This window comes from Barbus barbus (genome assembly GCF_936440315.1).
Source record: "Barbus barbus genome assembly, chromosome: 6".
NCBI lineage: Eukaryota > Metazoa > Chordata > Actinopteri > Cypriniformes > Cyprinidae > Barbus > Barbus barbus.
The window spans coordinates 39,071,459-39,094,077 of NC_136734.1; the positions used below are offsets into that span (position 1 = coordinate 39,071,459).

The 22,619-nt window shown below is 35.9% G+C and overlaps 1 protein-coding gene across 2 annotated transcripts in view; it reads left to right on the plus strand.

Moving 5' to 3' along the window:
- LOC306871079 (kremen protein 1-like) overlaps nucleotides 1-22,619 on the plus strand; it is a 69,761-nt gene that overhangs the window by 28,837 nt on the left and 18,305 nt on the right. For both annotated transcript variants that reach the window (XM_079418769.1, XM_079418768.1), the window contains exons 2-3: nucleotides 4,342-4,504; nucleotides 17,711-17,802. In XM_079418769.1, coding sequence (XP_079274895.1) covers nucleotides 4,342-4,504; nucleotides 17,711-17,802 — 255 coding nt within the window. The remainder of the gene's footprint in view (nucleotides 1-4,341; nucleotides 4,505-17,710; nucleotides 17,803-22,619) is intronic.

Sequence of the window (22,619 nt, forward strand, 5' to 3'; positions counted from 1 at the left end):
TGCAAGTGTGTCTGGATGAACGTTGCCATAAAGTTGTCATAAAGGAATAGTCATCATTTACTCACTGTCATACTGTCCCATAATTTATTCTGTAAGACTTTCTTAAAGAATATCCTGACTGCACTTTTCCCAACCAACATACAAACAAATTACGAAAAAATAAAATAAAAATAAAATAAAATATATATATATATATACACATATATTTAATTTAATTGAATATTTAAATATTCACTGAATTTGTGAGAAATAGGTATGACTGCATGCTTATTTAATGTATAAACATTTTATTGCTTTAATTTTCATCAAACATTACTTATTTGTTTTGAACAGCCATATTTCTTTTTGGTTTGCATCCATTAAGTGACAAATAAAAAGAGAAAATAGTAACTTTAATAGGTGACTTTTAACTTTTAAAATATAAAAATTTATATTTAAAATATTATAATTATTTTTGTTGAATGATATATATATATATATATTTTTTTTAATATATGTTTTTAACTAAACAATCTGTATGGTCTCAATATTAATATGTGGTTTGCTCAACTTGTTTGAATTGATACGTGCACAACTTATTATTTTGGGACATATTTATTAATTTATTTGACCAAAACAAACAAACAAAAACTATAAAAACATATTGTGATATTTTAAAATAAGTGTTTTATTCTTTAGTATCACTTTTAAACATTTTATGTTGCCTTGTTGAATAAAAGTATTCATTCATATAAATATACAGTGCCCTCCAAAAGTATAGGAACCAGCTAAGTTCAGCACGTTTAGAGTTCATCCCTCTATCTGATGTGAGCATAAGTATTGGAGCAGTTGCCTCACAGGTCTTTCTAAGTGATCAGCTGTGTCCTGTTGCATTAATTCTTCAGATATTAAAAGCAGGGAATGTGTCGTATCAGTTATATCCATTACTACTGTATTCTGAATCTTGCATTTGATGATGACACACACAAACCAGGATGAAGATGAGGGAGCTGACTTTGAGAGAAAAGCAAGTGATTTGGATGCTAAAAGAAAAGAGGAAGTCAATTAGAGCTCTAACAAAAACAAAGGGCATGGAGAAATCAAGAGTTTGGAAACCACCAGCAACACCACCAACCAACAACTACCTGATCGGCTGAGAAAACAACAGGAGCTGATGACAGACAAATCATAAAAGCTGTGAAAATGAACCCTAAAAGACGTGTCTGTAAAATCACCAACAACTTCCAGAAAGCTGGGGTGATGCTCTGACAATCTACTGTCCTCAGGAGGCTTTGACACAGAATTACAGATGCTACACAGCAAGATGCAAACCTCTGACCAGCACCAAACATAGAAAGGCAAGATTAGAGTTTGCAAAAAAGCACAAAGGTGAGCCAGAAGAGTTTGTAACTGTGTTTATGGACCGATGAGACAAAGATGAACCTTTATCTAAGTGATGGGAAAGCAAAAATGTGGAGAAAAAAAGGGAACTGCAATGATCCCAAGCATACAGCCTCATCTGTAAAGCATGGTGGAGGTGGTGTCATGGCATGGGCATGCATGGCTGTCTCTGGAACAGGCCCTCTCAACTTTACTGATGACTTAATGTATGATGACAGTAGCAGAATGAATTTGGAAGGGTACAAAACCATCTTGCCTACCAATATTCAAGAAAATGCCACCAGATTCATTGGGAAGTGCTTCATATCGCATCAGGACAATGACGCAAAACACCCTGCCAGTTCAGTCAAGGAATTTATAAGGGCAAATAAATGGAAAGTCTCAGATTTCCCAAGTCTATCTCCAGATTTAAATCTGATTGAACATGAATTTCAGCAGCTGGAGAGGAGAGTAAAGGCAGAAACTCCCCAAAACAAGCAACAATTGGGATTGGCTGCATTAAAGGCTGGGAAAAGTATTTCAAAGGATGAGAGCAAGAGTCTGGTGATGTCTATGGGTCACAGACTCACTGCTGTGATTGTGTGCAAGGGATCTACAACTAAATAATAGCTTTTAATCTTTTATATCTGCCTTATGTTCAACTGTCCCAATACTTATGCTCACATCAATGAGTGGGATGAACTCTAAAAGTGTTGTTCTTTTTATTTGGTAAAACATGGATGTGTTGAAACGGCTAATAATAAAATGTGACATTCTGTAATTTTTTCTCATATTCATCTTTTAATCATATTTGCAAATGTCTTGACTCCACAGCCAACAGAGCAATTTTGTCTTTACTGTTCCAATACTGATGGAGGGCACTGTGTATATATATATATATATATATATATATATATATATATATATATATGAATACTTTTATTCAACAAGGATTAAAAGTGATACTAAAGAATAAAACACTTATTTTAAAATATCACAATATGTTTTTATAGTTTTTGTTTGTTTTGGTCAAATAAATTAATAAATATGTCCCAAAATAATAAGTTGTGCACGTATCAATTCATACAAGTTGAGCAAACCACATATTAATATTGAGACCATACAGATTGTTTAGTTAAAAAAAACTAAAAAAACGTCATGGTCAAAGTAATTCTAGAAACCCAACAGTATTCATGTCTCAGAGGGGGTTGTTTCTGAGTCTTTCCACCTGCATGACTTTAATTAAAATCTACATGACACCCAAAAAGCAAAGCCTGTGATTTCACGTTTTAATGAGGCCTGGTTTTCTTTCTTCTTGATTCCAGCGAGCATGACTTCCACAGTGCTGCCTGGACACTGTCCAAGTGTTGTGCGGCTTTTAGGGCTGTATTTTCTGATTGGATACAACTGTTTCGGTTGTGTGAGCAACAGCGTAAATGCCCTACCACATATGTAGCTGCACCCTACGTCCGTTTGCTCGAATGTGCCTTTTCCAGACCCAGCCACCGGAAAGCATTTGCCCTTTTTGAGACGAGCAAGCCTCACACAAATCAAAATGATTATCGGTGAGCGCTCATTTGAGGCGGTCCTGCCTGAGGTATGTTAATTGCATTTAATCAATGGTGTTCAGGAAATTTGTTTAGGGAAGTTGTGTGGCTTTTCTGGTTTGTTACATGATGCCCTACTCATACCCTGAAGGAAGGGCTTGACCCACATCAGTGGTACATCTAGACAACTCTGCATGGAAAAAAAGAGGCTAATTATCTCCGAATCTTCCCTGTGCTCCAAAACACTGGAAATGTCAGCAATACTTCACTCATTTGTTAAATATATTAGTATGTGTATAACATGAGTGAAAATGTCCCTATAAATTCTTTATTGTCATTTTAAAAAGAACCTTTAACATCTATGGAACCTTTCCATTGTTCAGCATGTTCTTTATAGTGGACAAAGATTCTTTAGATTTTTTAAATGTTGTTCATACCAATATTTTTTATTTTATTTTTTTTTTGGAACAAAATTTTTTCTTTTGTGGCATAATTTTGAAATCACCCTTGATTTTTCAAGTGTAGAATATCTGGGGACTAGAATTTGGGCTCCTAATTTTGACTTGACCCAGTAAGCAACCACCCAGAACATCATGGAATAGCAATGGAAATGGAAAATCTAGGTTACTTATTATTATTATTATTAATATTCATATGAGATGCTATTTTTGCACATTTTCATTTCGTTGGCTTTTGGAGACCTTGGAGAGCAGATCAGAATGGAGATGTTATCAGATTTTGAGGTACGTCACATATGAAAGCCAGGGTTTAAATCTACGCTCTCGCCACATACCAGCTTCCATCATTCAAACCAGAACTCAGTCCAAATGAGATGCTTTGATGTCTGGAGCTTAGAAACACCAGCAGATACCCTTTGATGGAATAGTTACCCTCTTGTTTATTTTGACTGTGCATAAGTCCTGGGTCTCTGTTGTTTTTGGTTGAGAAAAGGGTCCATATGGTTGCCTTCCAGAATTTTTGTTCCCTTTTGTAGTTTAGCTTTTTGCTAGGGGTTTAGTGACAATATCGTCTTGAGTGTGGCACGCTTATGGAATTAGTTTGCAGACACGTCATACCACATTTTGGAATCACTAACCTGAATCATAATGGATTTATTGCTTCCGTTATAATTATTCACCAGCACCCCTTCCCCGCAGCGTTATGACTCATCCTGGGACAGCAGACTTGCATGCTAACAGATGCAATAACATCTGACTATGACAATTTGAGTGTCAATCTCAAAAGATTACCATAACCGCAATATCTGCCAACATACTATATTTTCCGAATTGTTTCTATAAAATCGTAATAAATTGATCTCTTTCTGAATATTTTTGTCTGTTTCTACTAGCTACCCACAGTTTTCTGGATAAAATGTGTTGCATTTACGTCTGAACATTTGGATTAAAAGGATATTTTCTCTTGTGTCTCTCAGAGTGTTATACAGCAAATGGAGAGGACTACAGAGGTCGACAGAACCAGACAAGCCTGGAAGGAGGAAGACCGTGCCTTTTCTGGAATGAGACTTTCCAGCATCCATACAACACCATCAAATACCCCAATGGAGAAGGAGGTCTTGGACCACACAATTTCTGCAGGTGAGGAAAATACTGTAGGGATGGAAGGACAGCTAAATAATAGTGATGTTCTGTAGAATTTTGCATGATGAATTACAAATTTGCAGATGTTTAGCATTTGCAAAAAGTAAGTTACTCCAAGATTTTCAAAGAATACAATGGGGTTGCACAAAAATGACATTACAAATAAATGGGTTACACTTTATTTTAAGGTGTCCTTGTTACAGTGTAATTATACATTTAAGTACTGAGTAATATTAATTAACTACATGTACTTACTATATGGTTAGGGTTAGGATTAGGGTTTGGTTTAGGGTTACTTGCATGTATAATTTATTGTTATTGTAATGGTAAGTGCATGTAACACCGTAAAATAAAGTGTTACCAATAAAGGTTCTTTATTTGTATCTATGGTTCCAAGAACTTCCACGGAACCTTTCCATTCCACAGAAGGTTGTTTATACACTTTAAAAAAAAAAGTTGAGCCAACTTAAAAGTTTAAGGCAACCAGCTTCAGCAAATTTTTCAGTTTTTTCAACTTATTTTTTAGGAAATTTCTCAACTTTTTGTTGTATAAACTTAAAACAAGAAGTTGAGAAAACTCAATCTGCTGAAGCTGGTTGCCTTAAACTTTTAAGTTTGCCCAACCTTTTTTTTTTTACAGTGTAGTAGACAAACAGTTCTTTAGAATGTTCTTCCCACTAATAAAAAAAAAAAAAAAAAAATTATCTTTTAAGAATTGGGGGAACCAAAAGTGATGAATAAACCTTTACTTTTGGAACATTAATTTGAGTCAATAAACAATCAAGTTCAAGTTCAAGTTTATTTGTATAGCACTTTTTATGATACAAATCTTTGCAAAGCAGCTCTACAGGAAATTAAGTTTCCACAATATATTTATATATTGCAGAACCTTAATATATTTAACTTATGGCAAAATATGGTAATTCTGTATGTTGTCTGAGCGTTGGCATCCTCTGAGGTCCTCTGAGGGGTTGCCATTTCTTTTTTTTTTTTTTTTTTTTACTGACATACTGCCAAGTATGGTGACCCATACTCGGAATTCGTGCTCTGCATTTAACCCATCCAACGTGCACACACACAGCAGTGAACACACACACACACACACACAGCAGTGAACACACACACAGCAGTGAACACACACACACAGCAGTGAACACACACCCAGAGCAGTGGGCAGCCATTTATGCTGCGGAGCCCGGGGAACAGTTGGGGGTTCGGTGTCTTGCTCAAGGAATCAGTCGTGGTATTGAGGGTGGAGAGAGCGCTGGACATTCACTCCCCCCACCTACAATCCCTGCCGGCCCGAGACTCGAACCCACAACCTTTGGATTACGAGTCCGACTCTCTAACCATTAGGCCACGACTTCCCCATAAAAAAACTCAGGTTCTGTAATTCCTAGTTACCACGGGATGTTAAAGTCAAATATGATTTTCAAAGGACAAGTTGCTGTCTAATATAACACCCAGATTTTTTACTTTAGAGGAAGTAACAGTGCATCCGTCTAGTTGTAAATTGCAATCCAAGAGATTCCGTGTACTGTTTTTTGGTCCAATATGTCTTATCTGAATTTAATAGGAGGAAATTATTGGTCATCCAATCTTTTACATTTTACACAGTCTATTAGCTTAGATAGTTTAGAAGTTTCATCTGGTCTTGTTGAGATATATAGTTGAGAATCATCAGCATAACAATGAAAACTAATCCCGTATTTTCTAATAATATTACATGGCAACATGTATATTGAAAATAACAGAGGACCTAGGACAGATCCTTGTGGTACTCCGTACTTTACTGGTGATAACTGAGATGACTCCCCATTTAAATGAACAAAGTGGTAGCGATCGGACAGGTAGGATCTAAACCATCTTAAAGCCTGCCCTTGAATACCAGTATAGTTTTGTAATCGATCTATGAGTATGTCATGGTCTATAGTGTCGAACGCAGCACTAAGATCAAGTAATACTAGCAATGAGATGCAGAAATGAAGCAAGTCATTTGTAATTTTAACAAGTGCAGTTTCTGTACTATGGTGAGGCCTGAAACCTGACTGAAATTCTTCATAGAGATCATTTTTTTGCAAGAAGGAGCACACAATTTTAGACGTAAACGGAAGATTTGAAATGGGTCTGTAATTTGCCAGTTCATTAGAATCTAGTTGTGGTTTCTTAATAAGAGGCTTAATAACCGCCAGCTTGAATGGTTTTGGGACGTGACCTAAATATAACGATGAGTTAATAATATTGAGAAGCGGTTCTTCTGCTACAGGTAACAACTCTTTCAGTAGTTTAGTGGGTACAGGATCTAATAAACATGTTGTTGGTTTAGATGCACTGATAAGTTTATATAGCTCTTCCTGTCCTATAGTTGTAAAGCACTGCAGTTTTTCTTTGGGTGCGATGAATGAAGCTGAAATACTGGACGCAGTAGAATCTACATTTGATATTGTATTTCTGATGTTATCTATTTTATCAGTAAAGAAATTCATAAACTCATTACTATTAAACTGTGAGGGAATATTTAGATCGGGCTGCGTGTGTTTATTTGTTAATCTAGCCACTGTGCTAAATAAGAACCTTGGATTGTTTTGGTTATTATCTATGAGTTTGTGGATATGCTCTGCCCTGGCAGCTTTTAGAGCCTGTCTATAGCTGGACATACTGTTTTTCCACGCAATCCTAAAAACTTCCAAGTTCTCCATTTGCGCTCAAGATTACGAGTTTCTTTCTTGAGAGAATGGGTATAACTGTTGTACCATGGTGCAGTACGTTTTTTTCTAACCTTTTTCAATTTGAGGGGGGCAACAGCTTCTAATGTGTTAGAGAAGATAGTGCCCATGTTGCTAGTCATTTCGTCTAGTTCATGTGTATTTATGGGTACACAGAGCAGTTGAGATAAATCAGGCAGGTTATTTGTGAATCTGTCTTTGGTGGCTGGAACAATAGTTCTGCCCGGATGATAACGCGGAGCCATATAATTAATATCAGTAATGCGCAGCATGCACGATACAAGGAAATGATCAGTAACATCATCACTTTGAGGTACGATATCTATATCGGTAAGATCAATTCCATGCGATATAATTAAATCTAGCGTATGATTAAAACGATGAGCGGGCCTGGTGATGTTTTGCTTGACTCCAAAAGAGTTTATTAGGTCAGTAACGTGAATGTTAAAATCTCCGACAATTAGCACTTTATCAACATTAACTAATAGATCTAAGAGGAAATCTGCAAATTCTTTTAGGAAATCTGTATATGGCCCTGGCGGTCTATACACAGTAGCCAGAGCAAGAGATGAGAGAGATTTCTTTTGCATATCTAACAGTGTAACATTAAGCAGAAGTATTTTGAATGAGTTAAACCTCCTGTATCCTGTTTTCTGAGTAACTTTGAGAATATCACTATATATTGTTGAAACACCAGTCTGACGGGGCTCATGTTTATAACAGTAGCTTGGTGGAGTAGACTCATTTAGACCAATATATTCATTTGGTTTAAGCCAGGTTTCAGTCAGGCAGAGTACATCAAAATTATTATCTGTGGTCATTTCATTTACAATAACTGCTTTGGGTGCGAGTGATCTAATATTTAGGAGCCCAAGCCTTAAAAATAGTTTTTTTTGTTTTTCTGGTTTAATCACGATCAGATTTTTTCTAGATCCTGCATTAAATTTATATTTTGACCTCGCTGTTCGGGGAACAGACACAGTCTGTATAGATTGGACAACGCAAGTACTTCTATCTTTTAAGTGGGTAGAACAAAAGTCATCATAGCAGTTATTTGAGAATTGGCTTACTAGTCAGATAGAGCGTAGCGTCCTGGAGATGTTGTCCGACAGGAGTTCCGCTCCGACTCTGCTGGGGTGCAGACCATCAGCACGGAAAAGCCTAGGACGCTCCCAGAAAAGATTCCAATTATCAACAAAGAGCAGTTTCTGTTCTTTACACCATGACAATAACAAATCGACAGAAAGATTTGAGAGACTGTTCCTTTAAATAAGAGAATGCATTTTAAGTGAAAATAACCAAGAGGGACATTGTTGCAAAATTGTAAGAGACATTGTGTGATTTTCGGCGATGTGTTGTAAGAATTTTATTGACACATTCTTCAGTGTCAGAGTGTCACGGTGTCTTCACTGTCTAAAACATTCACATCCTCAACAATACAGATGTTTTATTCATTTGGAAGTCTCTTTGTCTTTGACCATGAACTGTATTTATATCTGCTGTATAAGCATCCTAAAAACAGATTTAGGCTTTAAACCACCATACTAAATTATTCTGAATTTGTTTTCTGTTTCTCAGAACGTCACACTGCAGTGTTTGACTGTGGTCCATGAGCGTAGGTTTATTTTTTGTGCCTGTCATTATGTGGACTCAGCAGGGCTTGAAGAGTTTACATTTGCAAAGTCGCCCCCTCTGTCCCGAAAAAAACACAGCAGAGCGACAGCGCGGATGACCGATAGCCTCTTTCTCTCCTCAGCTTCACATTTATTCTAGATGGACGAGCTAACCCACAATACAAGAAATAAAACATTACTGTCATAGGCCTGTTTCTGTAATATACAAACTGGTAATCCGACCGAAGTCTAATCACAGATAGATTACAATATGCTGGAGCTTTTGGTTCATGCGCACGTGTAACACAATATTCCATCTTTATACTGTTTATAAAGTTTGTCAATTTCATAAAAAAATCCCCTTTTCCTGGCTGAGTAGCAGTGTTTTCTAAATCTGTTGGAGTTTAGAGTTTCTCACAGTTTCCTCATCTGTTATGTCACTCCTCAGACTGACGATAGTAACTGGAGTGGGATCAGAAAGCACAAAGTAAGAGATGAGGGATGACATTTAAGAGCACACTACTGCTGTACTCTTTTAAATGCTTAAAGGGATAGTTTACCCAAGAAAGAAATTCATGGCATTGTTTACACTTATTACGTGAATCCTATACGATTGTTCTTTTTCCATGATACACCAGTGGAGTTATGTAGCAAAACACTGCCACACTACCCTTGAACGCGAATTTTAATTTGTATGCAAACAATCCCTGTTCAGCCATGAGGAGGGGTGCTGCGATGACTCTGTATATGTGTGTGCGTTTAGGTCCAGCAGACTGTATGATATGGAAAGTGAAAGCCGGATTCAGAGCGGCAGACAGAGATTAAGTGAAGAGAGGGAGATCACCGTCAGGAACACCAGTGTTGATTTTAGGCACACGGTTGCATGGTGTTATGTCTGCTGGGTGTGTATATAGGAATGTCTTTCTGTATCATAACAGATTTTAGAACAGATCTATCTCTCTGTCTGTACATATGGTATGAAGTTCACTCCTGATCAAAAGGATAGTAGGAGTTCACAAGAGTCAGGGAAAGGGAGACAGGTGTATGTTTTTAAAAATATGACAACTGTGATATTTGTGTAGAGCATGCTTTTATGGTCTCAGTTACGTGTGAGAGAGGAATGCTTCTGGAAAGCTGCAAGTGTGTGTTTCTTTAATGATGTCATAAACGCGTTGCATCTCTTTGTTTTCTTGTATGCACGTCATTTGATTTGAAAGGAGCAACTGGAGCCAGAGAAAGAGATCGAGAGAGAGAAATGGAGGTGCCAAGTCCTAATATCCCTCGCATTTCATCTTTATTGTGTGCTGTAAAATAGCTATGAAAACATTGAGAGATGGGGCTGAGAGGAAGCGTCCTATTAATCATGAATAAACTACAACTACAACTCATCAGCTTCCTCTCAGACCTGTTATCCACAGCCTTTTTCAGATAAGGTTAAGGTTTTAAGTAAATCCCATTAATAGAAACAGAAGGTGTAGTATTTTTACTGTGTATTCAGTGCTACAATAATTTGAACACCAGTATTTCCCGAATGCAGCAGAAAACACAGTGAGAGGGGCGCTAGTACACATCTACTATACAGAATTTCCAAAAAACACAAGTGAAGAAACCAAAACAACAGATGCTTCCACATATAACACAATCTGTAATCTAACACGATCATCAGACATAAAACAGCATCAAAACTGTAACGTTATGGAATAAAATGTTGACCCATGAAGAGGTAATAATGACTGTCAAAGCTTTGGGGTGTTGATTGACTAAGTTTTGATTATCATTCTGAATCCAGTTCATAGTCTTTTTTCAGCTTTTTGTTCAAAATGTTGTTTATTTCTTATGAAACTTCCCCACATTCAAGTTTTTAAAACAAGAATGCAGGAAGCTAGAATAAAATGTTTTTGTTTACAAGCAGCTACCCTGTTCTTTCTTTGGATGTTTTGTATGTTCAGATATTAATTTAACACAATATATGTAAATTAATACCTAAATAGGGACATAGTAGTATACTTAAAGTATCTTACGAGTAGGGGAGCGCGGGGCACAAAGTAACGTGGGGTTAGTTGTAACACGTTTTTTAAATATTGCCACACATGCTAGCATACTGAAATAGTACACTTACAAGTATACTACTAGTACACTGATATTTGTATATTTACTACATAAAGTATACTTAAAATATACTTGAAGTATACTACTTTTTGGTAAGGAGTACCTTGAAATACCATGTAAATACCGTGTTACATAAATACGGCAGACGTGCATTGTATAAATCAAAGTATTCATTGGTGTCAATAGAGTCAGTATTCAGTGTAAATCATCGGTATACCAACAAAGGATCCATCTCAGTACTCTTTGTAGGGATATTTTATGTTTTGGCCATTCATTTTCTGAATTTGTTGAATAGTTCTCTGTAAATTAGGATATTGGTCAACATTACTGAAGTAAAATAGGTTGTGAAACCATTCCATGTTGACTTTAAAAGTCCTGAGAGTTTTGGCCTGATTCGTGTGTGTTGCTGCTTTGTATGTTGCTTCCAAGAGAAACTTTAATGTTTAATTCTCCATCCTCGATCTGTCAAGACTTTAGCTTAAGCGAAAGTGCAAGCAACCGTTAAGCATTTGTGCGTTTTCTGTTTACACTGTTGTTTACTTAGCTGTGAAATTGAATGGTTTGTTATCCACTTTCAGATGTCAGTTCAGCGAGGCGGGCTTGAATTGCTGTGGTTGAATCGAGAGTGGCTTTGTGTGATATAGACACAATAGACTCTGTCGCTCAAAAGTGTTGGATGAGCATCTCAAATTATGACTGTACATGGAATAAGTTTGTCCTAACAACAGTCCCAACTCCTTCAGCCCACTTACAGTGATGTAGAATAACTATGTTAGCTATGTTAAAAAGTGCATTGTTGTTTATTTACCTGCTTTGTTATTTTTATTCGATTTAGCAGTCGATCTCAGCACGTGTACAGGCTCATACTTGAGTCTCATTCCTGCTGCAGCATATGTTTGCCATGTTGACTGAGCATGGCTCTGAGCATATTAGGCAAATTTCCCTTGCTCATATTTGCTTTGGATACTGGTTAGCTGCAGCGGGCTAATAGTGTGGCTGAGGTTGGCGTTCAGGAAAAAGCTATTTTCAGTCTTATAGATTTTACACGCTTTTGTTGTTAAAGAATCCCAGTTTTTTTATGAATAGCTCTGTGCTAGAATTTTAAAAGTTTATCATCAATTTTATGATTATGGTGCATGGAAAGCGGTTATTAAAGAGAAGCGTTTGAACGCAGGCCAGACAAGAACAGCTGGTTTTCTCTCAGTTCAGACGGCCAGTAATGCTGAAACAAATTAGAGAGAGAGAGAGAGAAAAGTGAAAAGGAGCGAGATAGTGTTGCAATAAACTGTAACTGCTCGACACATTGTTCTTACACATCAGATTTAGTGTCGCAATGATATTTGTGGTCACCGTGAAAAGCCTTCTATTTTTGTTTGTGAAAAATTGCACAGGAAAATTTCAATCTTAAGCACACATATTTATCTCTTGCTGCAATGCATACCAATGTCAGCTTTTATTTCTGTACTTTTTGATCCCGGATGATTTCATCTATACTCTGAAGAAATTTGTGTTTCTCAGAAGTTACTCAGAAGACGTAATGATAATCCTCAGTTGTGTCCGAGCTTTGTCTCAGGTGTTTCTCCTTAAATTCTTTTGGAAATTAAAATTGTAGACAGTAAGAATATATACTTAACTGCAAAACTAAAGGGATAGTTCACCCAAAAATGGAAATGGTTGGAATTTACTTTCCTCTGTGGAACATATAAGAAGATATTTTTGAGAAATGAATTGTGTTTTTATTCATACAATGTTTATCAAAACTGTTTGCTTGCCAACATTCTTCAAAATATCTTCTTTTGTGTTCTGCAGAAGAAAGAAAGTTGCACAGGTTTGGAATGACGTGAGAAAATGAAGACCGAATTTTTATTTTTGGGTGAAATATCCCATTAATTGGTATTAATTTGTGTTAATGAGAAACGTTTGAGTCCATATTAAAGGCAGACTTTCTCAGCAAAGTTGAAATCTGTTCTGAAACTTTAAAGGAGAAACATGAATTAATAGGGAATTTCACTCAGGGGAAATATCTGAGAAGCATGAGACTCTATTTGCTCTCCGTATCTTTACGGTCTACAAGCAACAATTGAAAATGAAAGAAAGAAACCGCAAGAAAGAGCATGCTTCTTTTAATTTTAATACAAATATTTACAAATTTTTATTATCAGAATGACAATTTCAGTATGTTTTACAATTGTATCTATTCCTCTTTTGCCTTTGTTCCAACAAGCATCTTGTGCTTCAGTGGAATCGAGAACATCTGTACAAAGACATCAGATGATCAGTGACACAAATCTGATTATACAGTAGACTCATTTTATGCCATGTTTCATTGTTTAATTGTTTTTCTTTTTTCCAGGTTTTAGATGTTGAGACCTAGATTTCCAATGCGGTCTTAGACTTTCTCTGACTGTTTACATAGTATAAACATATAAAATTGTATATTTACATGATATGACATTTTAGACAATATGAATAGTAATCACAAAAAAAAGATCTCATTGGTGATGGGGCAGTTGTAAAGTCTTGCCATCTCCTTAAAGAGGTTATAAATCTCCAAAGGCATAGGTAATTCCTCATCCCATTAACCAGTCCGTACAGATGATGTCCCCCTCATTACGGTAACACATGAAAGGCCCTGAGATTCTTTACTCATTCACTGAAAGGACTTGACCCTGCAGGCTTAACCGGACACACACACACTCTTGTACACACACAGATGCACACATACACATCCACACACTTGAGGAATCCTGAGGGCAAACAGGCCTGCGTTTGGTGATCAAAGCCACCTATTATATCTGGTCTGGAACTGCACCCTTGCATTGCTCTCCTCTTACCCTTGAGGGAAGAAAGGTGATTAATTAGAGGTTTTAAACAGATAAATTAAAGGATTAGTTCATGGAAAAAAAAAGAAAATTCTGTCATCATTTATTCATCTCTAGTCATTCCAAACCTGTATGATTATGGCACAGAATACAAAAAGTATTCAAGTACAAATTGTGAGCTGAACTGATTGAATGGGGACTACATTTTTCAAGCTTCTAAAGGACTCAGAGCCACCATGTAATTAAATGTAATCCATATCCATCCACATAGACTTGTAGACAGACAATAGTTTTGTTTGATGAACAAATTTATATTTTCATAGTCCACTTCCTGTCCAGTGAGCTGCTAATGGTTGCCAAGTCTGGTTTGAGTTACTGAGTCGAAATAACAAGTTCATGAACAAGTCATTGAGATTTGTGAGCCTTTTATTGTAGCCAGCCTAAGACACACCTGTGCCATAATCATGCTGTCTAATCAGCATCTTGATATGCCACACCTGTGAGGTGGATGGATTATCTCGGCAAAGGAGAAGTGCTCACTAACACAGATTTAGACAGATTTGTGAACAATATTTGAGACAAATAGGCCTTTTGTGTACATAGAAAAAGTCTTAGATCTTTGAGTTCAGTATTACGTTTATATGTATTTTGTTATATGTATGTGTGTATATATATATATATATGTGTGTGTGTGTGTGTGTGTGTGTGTGTGTATATATATATATATATATATATATTAGTGCTGTCAAACAATTAATCGCATCCAAAATAAAAGTTTTTGTTTACGTAATATATGTATGTGTACTGTGTATATATATTACGTATATAAATACACACACATACAGTATATATTTTGAAAATATTTACATATACATTTATATGTTTATATTATTTTATTTTATATTATATATAAATATATTTCATATATAAACAACATATTTTTCTTAAATATATACATGCATGTGTTTGTATTTATATACATAGTAAATATACACAGTATACACACTTATTACTTATTACATATTATGTAAACGAAAACTTTTATTTTGGATGCGATTAATCATTTGACAGCACTAATATATATATATATATATAATTTTGGAGCTTGGCAGGCCACATGTGGTTCTCACTCATTCACTTTCATTAAAAAGTGACCAAAACTATTCTTCAAAACGTTTGAGTTCCTCAGAAGATAGAAAGTTATAAGGGTGTGTAAATGATTCGAAAATGTTCATTTGTGGGTTCCATTAAGTGCTCGCCGTATGACCCCAGAGGCAGCCTGGATCAAATAAAGCCATATAGAAACCTGGCACGATGTATGAGTATGTTTATATGTGTCTGCCAACAAGACAGATTCCTCTTATAATCTAATCTCCTCCACTGAACCTCAATTGCCCTGAAGACTTCAACTCCAAACAGGTGTCTTTCCTGAACAGGAGAATGCATTATTCAAAAAAGCTATGCAAAGTAGCCATTATATTTGACTTAGTCATAATGAAAATCCCATCAGGCTGGAGGGGGCTGTCGATCTTGATGGTCGAAATACACACTCGGCTCCAAAACCAGACTGGTTTGTTAGCAGGCCAGATCTCATTCTCCTCAACAGAAAAGAAAAAAAAGGAGGGAAAATGGGAGATGTTTAGCTGATTCCAACCTAAGGTTAAGTTTCTCCGGACACAAAAAAGAAAGCACATGAAAAGACGCTTCACTCAATACACTTGCTTGTTGTAAAGAGTGAAGAAGAGAAGCTGGAAAGTGTTTTTGATAGGGGAAGAAAAGACCGTGGCACGCCCTTTTGATTCCACCTCACAATGGCTGAAATCAGATAGCTGTCGCCTCAGGGTCGAGCTCGAGATGTTGCATTGTGACTCCTAAAAGACTAGAAGAATAGCTTTTCTCGCAATTATCGTTGTTTCTGGCGGTGCAGGCTCCCGTAGCGGGGTTCGCTCAGACTTTTTATGTTGAATGTTCGGTTCACCAAGTACTCAACCAATCACTGCCTCGTCTGGCTGTGTGCTTGTAATCAATACCCTGTTTGAAGACTTTTTAGGGTTTGGGCATCAGGGTTTAAAGTACACACCGGAGAGCTTAAAGGGGTTTTGAAGCAGACAAAGCCGGAGAGCTCCTCAGGTCACTGTCTGGAAAGGAACAAAGCCCTTCCCCGGGCATACGCGCAGACGCCGACCTGGAGGTGGACATTCTTGGATGGACAGGGCAGGGGAGAGAAAGAGGCTCAATAAAGCACATAGGTTCCCGCTGTAGGGGGTGTTTCTGTCTGACTGACATCCCTTTAAAAGGCTTTTCTCTTTAGTGACAGCTACGCTTGAACTAAATTATCTGCAGTAACTAACCAAAAAGCAGCGACTATACAAACTCAACATTTTTTTTTTTCAGTAGCGTGACAATCTTTCAGCTGTTTTCATAGTACACCAAAAAATTTTTTTAAGGTAAGTGGTTGCAAACAATTTATTTTAGCTACATTTAATAAATAAAAAAAACTAAATTAGTTTATTTAAATGTAGCTAAAATAAATTGATTGTGACCACTTACCTTTAAAAAATTTAGTAAATTCAATGAATCATTTTTTTTTTTTTCAATGTAGTGCAGCTACTTTTTCACAAGAAGCAAGAAGCTGCACTACTTTTCAAACGTTTGGTGAGAAAATTAATATTTTTATTCAGCAAGGATTCATTAAATTAATCAAAATGGACACTAAGGTCATTTATAATGTTACAAAAATATATCATTTCAAATAAATGCTGCTCTTTTAAATGCTCAGTTCATCAAAGAACAGTGTAACAATGTAACATATTAAGCAGCACAACTAATCAGAATAATAATCAGAAATGTTTCTTGAGCAGCAGATCAGCATATTAGAATGATTTCTGTGGCAATGAAATTTACATTTATTCATTAGCTGTCCAAAGCGACTTACAATTGCTATATATGTCAGAGGTCACACGCCTCTGGAGCAACTAGGGGTTAAGTGTCTTGCTCAGGGACACATTGGTGTCTCACAGTGGATTCGAACCCGGGTCTCTCACACCAAAGGCATGTGTCTTATCCACTGCGCCATCACCACCCATGGTTATGAAATGGTTCTGAAGATTCAGCTTTGAATAAATTACATTTTAAAATACAATAGAAAACAGTGATTTAAAATCGTAACAATATTTCACAGTATTACTGTTTTTATTGTATTTTAAATCAAATAAATGCAGCCTTGGTGAGGATGAGAGACTTCTTTCAAAAACATTTAAATGTTAGTATACATTGCTATTTTAATGTCACAGTATATTGCATTATATTATGTCCCAAAGGTGCTAGAAGGTCTCTCTTTCTCAGATATTGTGTAGTTTGAATCCTTTTGCTTTGTTCAGAGAAATAATTTTAATGTTAATCACTTTAATCTGGTTTATAAACAATCCAGTGATTCACACGGCTTGTCACTCTTTACAGTTATATAGAAAAGGTTGTTTAGTTTACTGTTGAATGGAAAGTTATGTGCGGTAATATAATAATTTTTATGTTTTCACTCTAAATTATATCATAGTTGTTTGTTTGCTAGTTAGTTACAGGTAAGTTATATAATATGATAATTATGTCATATAAAAGGAGTATGTCCCTCAAGCATTCTGTAAATATTTAAACATCACATGAGCAATAGTTCCTGTATGAATAATTATTTTTGAACACTTGAATGAATGATTCAGTGATTCACCCATAAAGACAAGTCATTTGTCGCCAACTACTGCTGTAACGATGTAACATACTTAAAGAGTCACTTCAAATTGCCACAACTAAAGTTTGTTAGTAGCTTATATTGTAGTTAACTACTTTTCTTAAAGGGGAAATTAATGTTGTTGAACTACTTTAGCTCAAATAGTGTGTGGTTTCAAAGTTGCAGTGATTTTAACAGTGTTTCTTCCACAGGAACCCAGATGGAGATGTTCGGCCGTGGTGTTATATCGCAGATCTCGAGGACGGAATCTACTGGAAATACTGTGATATTCCGACCTGCCAAAGTAAGCATTAACATAGAAACTAGCATAGAAACTATAATGAACAATGAGCACAAGTTAAATAAGGAACTAGGCCAAAAAATTGAAGTTCCCATCATCTGGATTATGAAAACTAATATGCAAAACCGCATTTTTGGAAAGGACTCTAATTGCTCCATTAGAAATCTCACTGTCCCAGCATGCACAGATACGTTTGTGGTGCTTGTTATTATCACTTGATGTTTTTGCCTTCTCCACCCAGAGATCGTATACAAGAGTCTGTGTTTGTATTGTGTTTACAGCAAAGCATTAGATTCATAATTCATTTCTCTTAACCTGTATTCAACATTGTTTCATATAATCAGTGCAGAGTTTTCTTTCTTTCTTTCTTTCTTTGTATTAGTGAATAAGTCTTTCTGTGTGTGTCTCGCGGGCATGTATGTGTGTGCATGTGTATACGAGTGCAAACTCATTTTCCTGTCAGCCAGATCTGTATAATCCCACTAAGTGTGTTTTCTACTGTATTGGCAGAGAAACAGAATGTGTGTGTGTGTCTCTCTCTGTGTGTGTGTGTGTGTCTGTTAGCCCCTGCTCCTCAGTTTCATCTCACTAATCACACCCCATAAACAAGAGCTGACACATAGTATCACAGGATGGGTAGAATGTGAATACAAAACTGAAGTAGTCTCAGTAGTTAGAGCTCAATCTGAAGTTCTCCCAGCATATCATTCATGACAAGCAAATGCATAAATTAGGGCGGTCAATTTAACATGTTAATTTAGCTCAGTTAATTAGGAAAAAAAAAATGTATGCATTTAATGACCACTGGTGAAATTCATGCTTGATGTACCACTTAAATTGTTTCAGGGGTCCATGGTTCCATAATATGATGCAAACAAAAGTGTGAGGGATAGAAAGTATAGTCAGTTCAAAATGTAATTTTTGATTTATGGTCCTATAGTAATTCATGTCTAAATTAAATTAAATTAAATTAAATTAAATTAAATTAAATTAAATTAAATTAAATTAAATTAAATTAAATTAAATTAAATTAAATTAAATTAAATTAAATTAAATTAAATTAAATTAAATTAAATTAAATTAAATTAAATTAAATTATGTTTTGTTTTGTTTTGTTTTGTTTTGTTTTGTTTTGTTTTATTTGGAAAGACTTACATTGTCATTCAAAGGTTTGAAGTAAGATTTATTTATTTTTCAGCAAGGATGCATTAAATTGATCACAAGTGACAGTAAAGACTTACAAAGCATTTCTATTTCAAATAAATGTTGTTTTTAACTTTCTGTTGAAAAAAATTATCTGTTGAGAAAGAATAATCCTGAAAAAGTTGTGTCAAAGTTTTAAGAAAAATATGAACACAAATTTTAATTGATTATAATGAGAACATAATACGAAAATCAAATCAGCTCAAAGAATGATTTTTTGCTGAACGTTCAGATTTGCCATCACATGAATACATTTCATGTTAAAATATATTAAAATAGATAACAGTTATTTTAAATGGTAATCATTTTTCACAGTATTACTGTTTTTACTGTATTTTGATTTAAAAAATAAATAAACAAATACATAAATAAATAAATGCAGCCTTGGTTAGCAAAAGAGACTTCTTTCAAAGACATTTAAAAAACTTACCGACCCCAAACCTTTGAATGGTGGTGAATTTTCAAGATTTCATTGGCTGAATGTTCAACTACACGGATGAACGCTGTACTAAAAAGACTGCATTTTTATTCCTTCCATCCTGGGTGTTTCTCAAAACCTTTCATAATAAACTCTCCTAAAAATCATTGAGAACACATTGAAACTGCATAGCATTTTCACAGAACTTTCTCACAACATTTTGTTCAGAAAAATCTAGTTAGTATTGTTAGTTTATGGCCATCCATCAGTTTGATGTTGTTTTTTTCAGTCATGCACTCCATCCTAGTTCCATGCTAGTTTAAGGCCTGCTTCTCGAAGTTCTATAGCCCATCTCAGGGTTGTGATGCGTGACTTTAACTTAATTTTCCTCCTTCATCTCCAATTGCACAAATAAGAGCCGTACTCACTGTCCAGCACAATTACACTCACTGACCCATTTCCCAAAAGTGCCATACACACATTCATCTGTCTGGATGCCTCTTATCTCTGCGCCTGAGTAGAGCTTACAAAGCCCACCCAACTAATGCCCCTCTAGGCTGAGACTGTCTTCAATAGCAGGCAAATTTAGGACAGCTTTTGTCACAGCCAGTTGTCTTCTGTGTTAGGCTCACTGATTTGGGTCTGGTTTACCGTAAATGTGTTTTTGTGTACTGGCTTGTAACCCATCTGATTTTTTTCATGTCCCAGATTCCTGTCAGCTCTCAGGGCATCGCCCATATCAAGTACATGCTCCCGTTTCGGCTTGGATATCATTAGATAGGTCTTGGGTCTTGGGTGGTACCCTAAAGCCGCGATGCCCACAGTGTTGGCAATGAAAGCAAGCCGATTTGTTGGACTTTTTAGCTCCAGGCGGTCGTTATGCTTTAAAATCAGAAAGCAGTCTGTGCAATTGTAGCATCACAATCGACACGTGTACACACACCTGAGGCTGCTTCACTATTTGTTACGTGGGATAAAAGAACAGAATTTACCCCAATCTCCATTAGGCACACTGTCAAGTGCAAAATGACACTTATCTTTGCAGTATATACGAGAAAGGTAGATTTTCTCCCTTGTTTGCTCTATTTAGCTGTTGTTTTGTTATCTGAATAACAGTAACCTGTCTTATCATGTTAACCATCTGTAGACTTACTGTCTCTTTTACCAACACACATAGACACACACACGTTGTGTTTCATGTTTTATGGGGACATTCCATAGGCGTAATGGTTTTTATACTGTACAATCTGTATTTTCTATTGCCCTACACCTAAACAATACAGGAAACTTTCTGCATTTTTAGATTTTCAAAAAACTTTATGCTGTATGATTTATAAGCTTGTTTCCTCATGGGGACCAAAAAATGTCCCCACAAGATAAAGATTTACTGGTATTACTATTCTTGTGGGGACATTTGGTCCCCAGAAAGTGATAAATACCAGACACATACACGCACGCACGCACATTTATGTATTATTTCATATCAACAAAAAGGATGTTGAAATACTACATAGGACTTCTCGTCTATAATGGAGGAGCTTAATGTCTATGTCGATATACTGAAAATTATTTACTTTGGTACAATTTTTACTCAGAAAGTGCTAGTAAATTTCACAAAGAAATGGCGGTTAATGCACTGAATATATGTGTAACGGGGCAAACGAGACATGAGACGTGTGGATCCATTTGCAAACTTTATTAAACAAAGAGGTGGTCAAAAAACACAAGCAGGGGGCAAAAATAATCAGAGGGCAAGCGTGGGTCTTTGATCGGTGAACAATATCCAGAGGGCTTGACAACAGGGGTAATGAGCGATAGTCCAGATAAGGAACAAACAGGTAAATTCAGGAAACAGACTAGAAAACAAGAAACAGGTTACATATCGCAGCTAAAACTAGGGGAGTAATAAATGCAGAACAATACAGGAACTAAACAGAATGACTCGGTAAGGCAGCTAACACTAGGAGAGTGCTATACGCAGAACAATACACAGTAGAGAGGAAGAGGAAGTCCATGGTTTATGTAGGGTGTGTGATTGTGTGATAATTCTCAGGTGTGAGCGTGTGATTGAGACAGCTGTGTATACTTAGTGCAATGAATCATGGGAAATGCAGTCCAGGGTAATATATGACAGCCGGTGTGAGAGTCAATTTGATGGAAAAGTGACCTCTGGTGGCGAGCGAATGAAAGTCCATGGACCTATTTCATGACAATATGATTTAGAAAGAGTAAAATGGTATTTTCTAGTAAGAGTGCAATAATCTTTGTTTCATTTACAACTTCGAAAAAGTATTTTTATAGTCTGGCACTGATTCAGATCACTCAATGTGCAGATTAACACGATGGGACATGTTTACTTTCACTCTGTGCTCTTTTATAGTAAGCAAATATTCAGTTTGTTGCCAAATAATTGGGATGGTTAACAGTCAAGTGAGAGTCATAAGAGAACCGGCTGCATTCCTCACAGATAGTTTATTTTCTTAAAGTGAACAACAACAGCACCTGTTAAAGTAAACCTGCCTTTAATCAATGCTCATGCTCAGCTATCGCTCACTGGTGTGTGTGTGATGATTGGTTATGCTTGGATTTGCTCTTTAATGTGCCACAATAACAGATGAGAAGACTGGTTTCAGTGCCACATCGACTGTCAAACAGGCATGGGAATGCAATCTAATGATGACGGTTTTGCTCTCTGGTTTGAATTCCAGTTCAGATAATGCTTCCATTCGTTCAGTACTTGTAAAGAAGAAATATTGGTAACACTTTACAATAAGGTGTCATTTGTTAACATTAGTTAATGTATTAACTAACATGAACGAACAATGATCAACACATTTATTACGGTATTTATTAATCTTGGTTAATGTTAGTTCATAAAAATACAGTCGTTCATTGTTAGTTCATGTTAATATACAGTGCATTAACTAATGTTAACAAACACAACTTGTAATTTTAATGCATTTGTAAATGCTGAAATTAACTAAGATTAATAAATGCTGTAGATGTATTGTTCAATTTTAGTTCATGTTAACCGATGTTGTTAACTAATGAACCTTATTGTAAAGTGTTACCGAAATATTTTGAAAACAATAATAGTTTATAAAGTAGTATTAACTTTTTTTTTTATATGGTAATTTTATACAGAGCTACTTTAACCTTGCAATAAGCACAATCTCTTTATGTGTTTGATTCACTAATG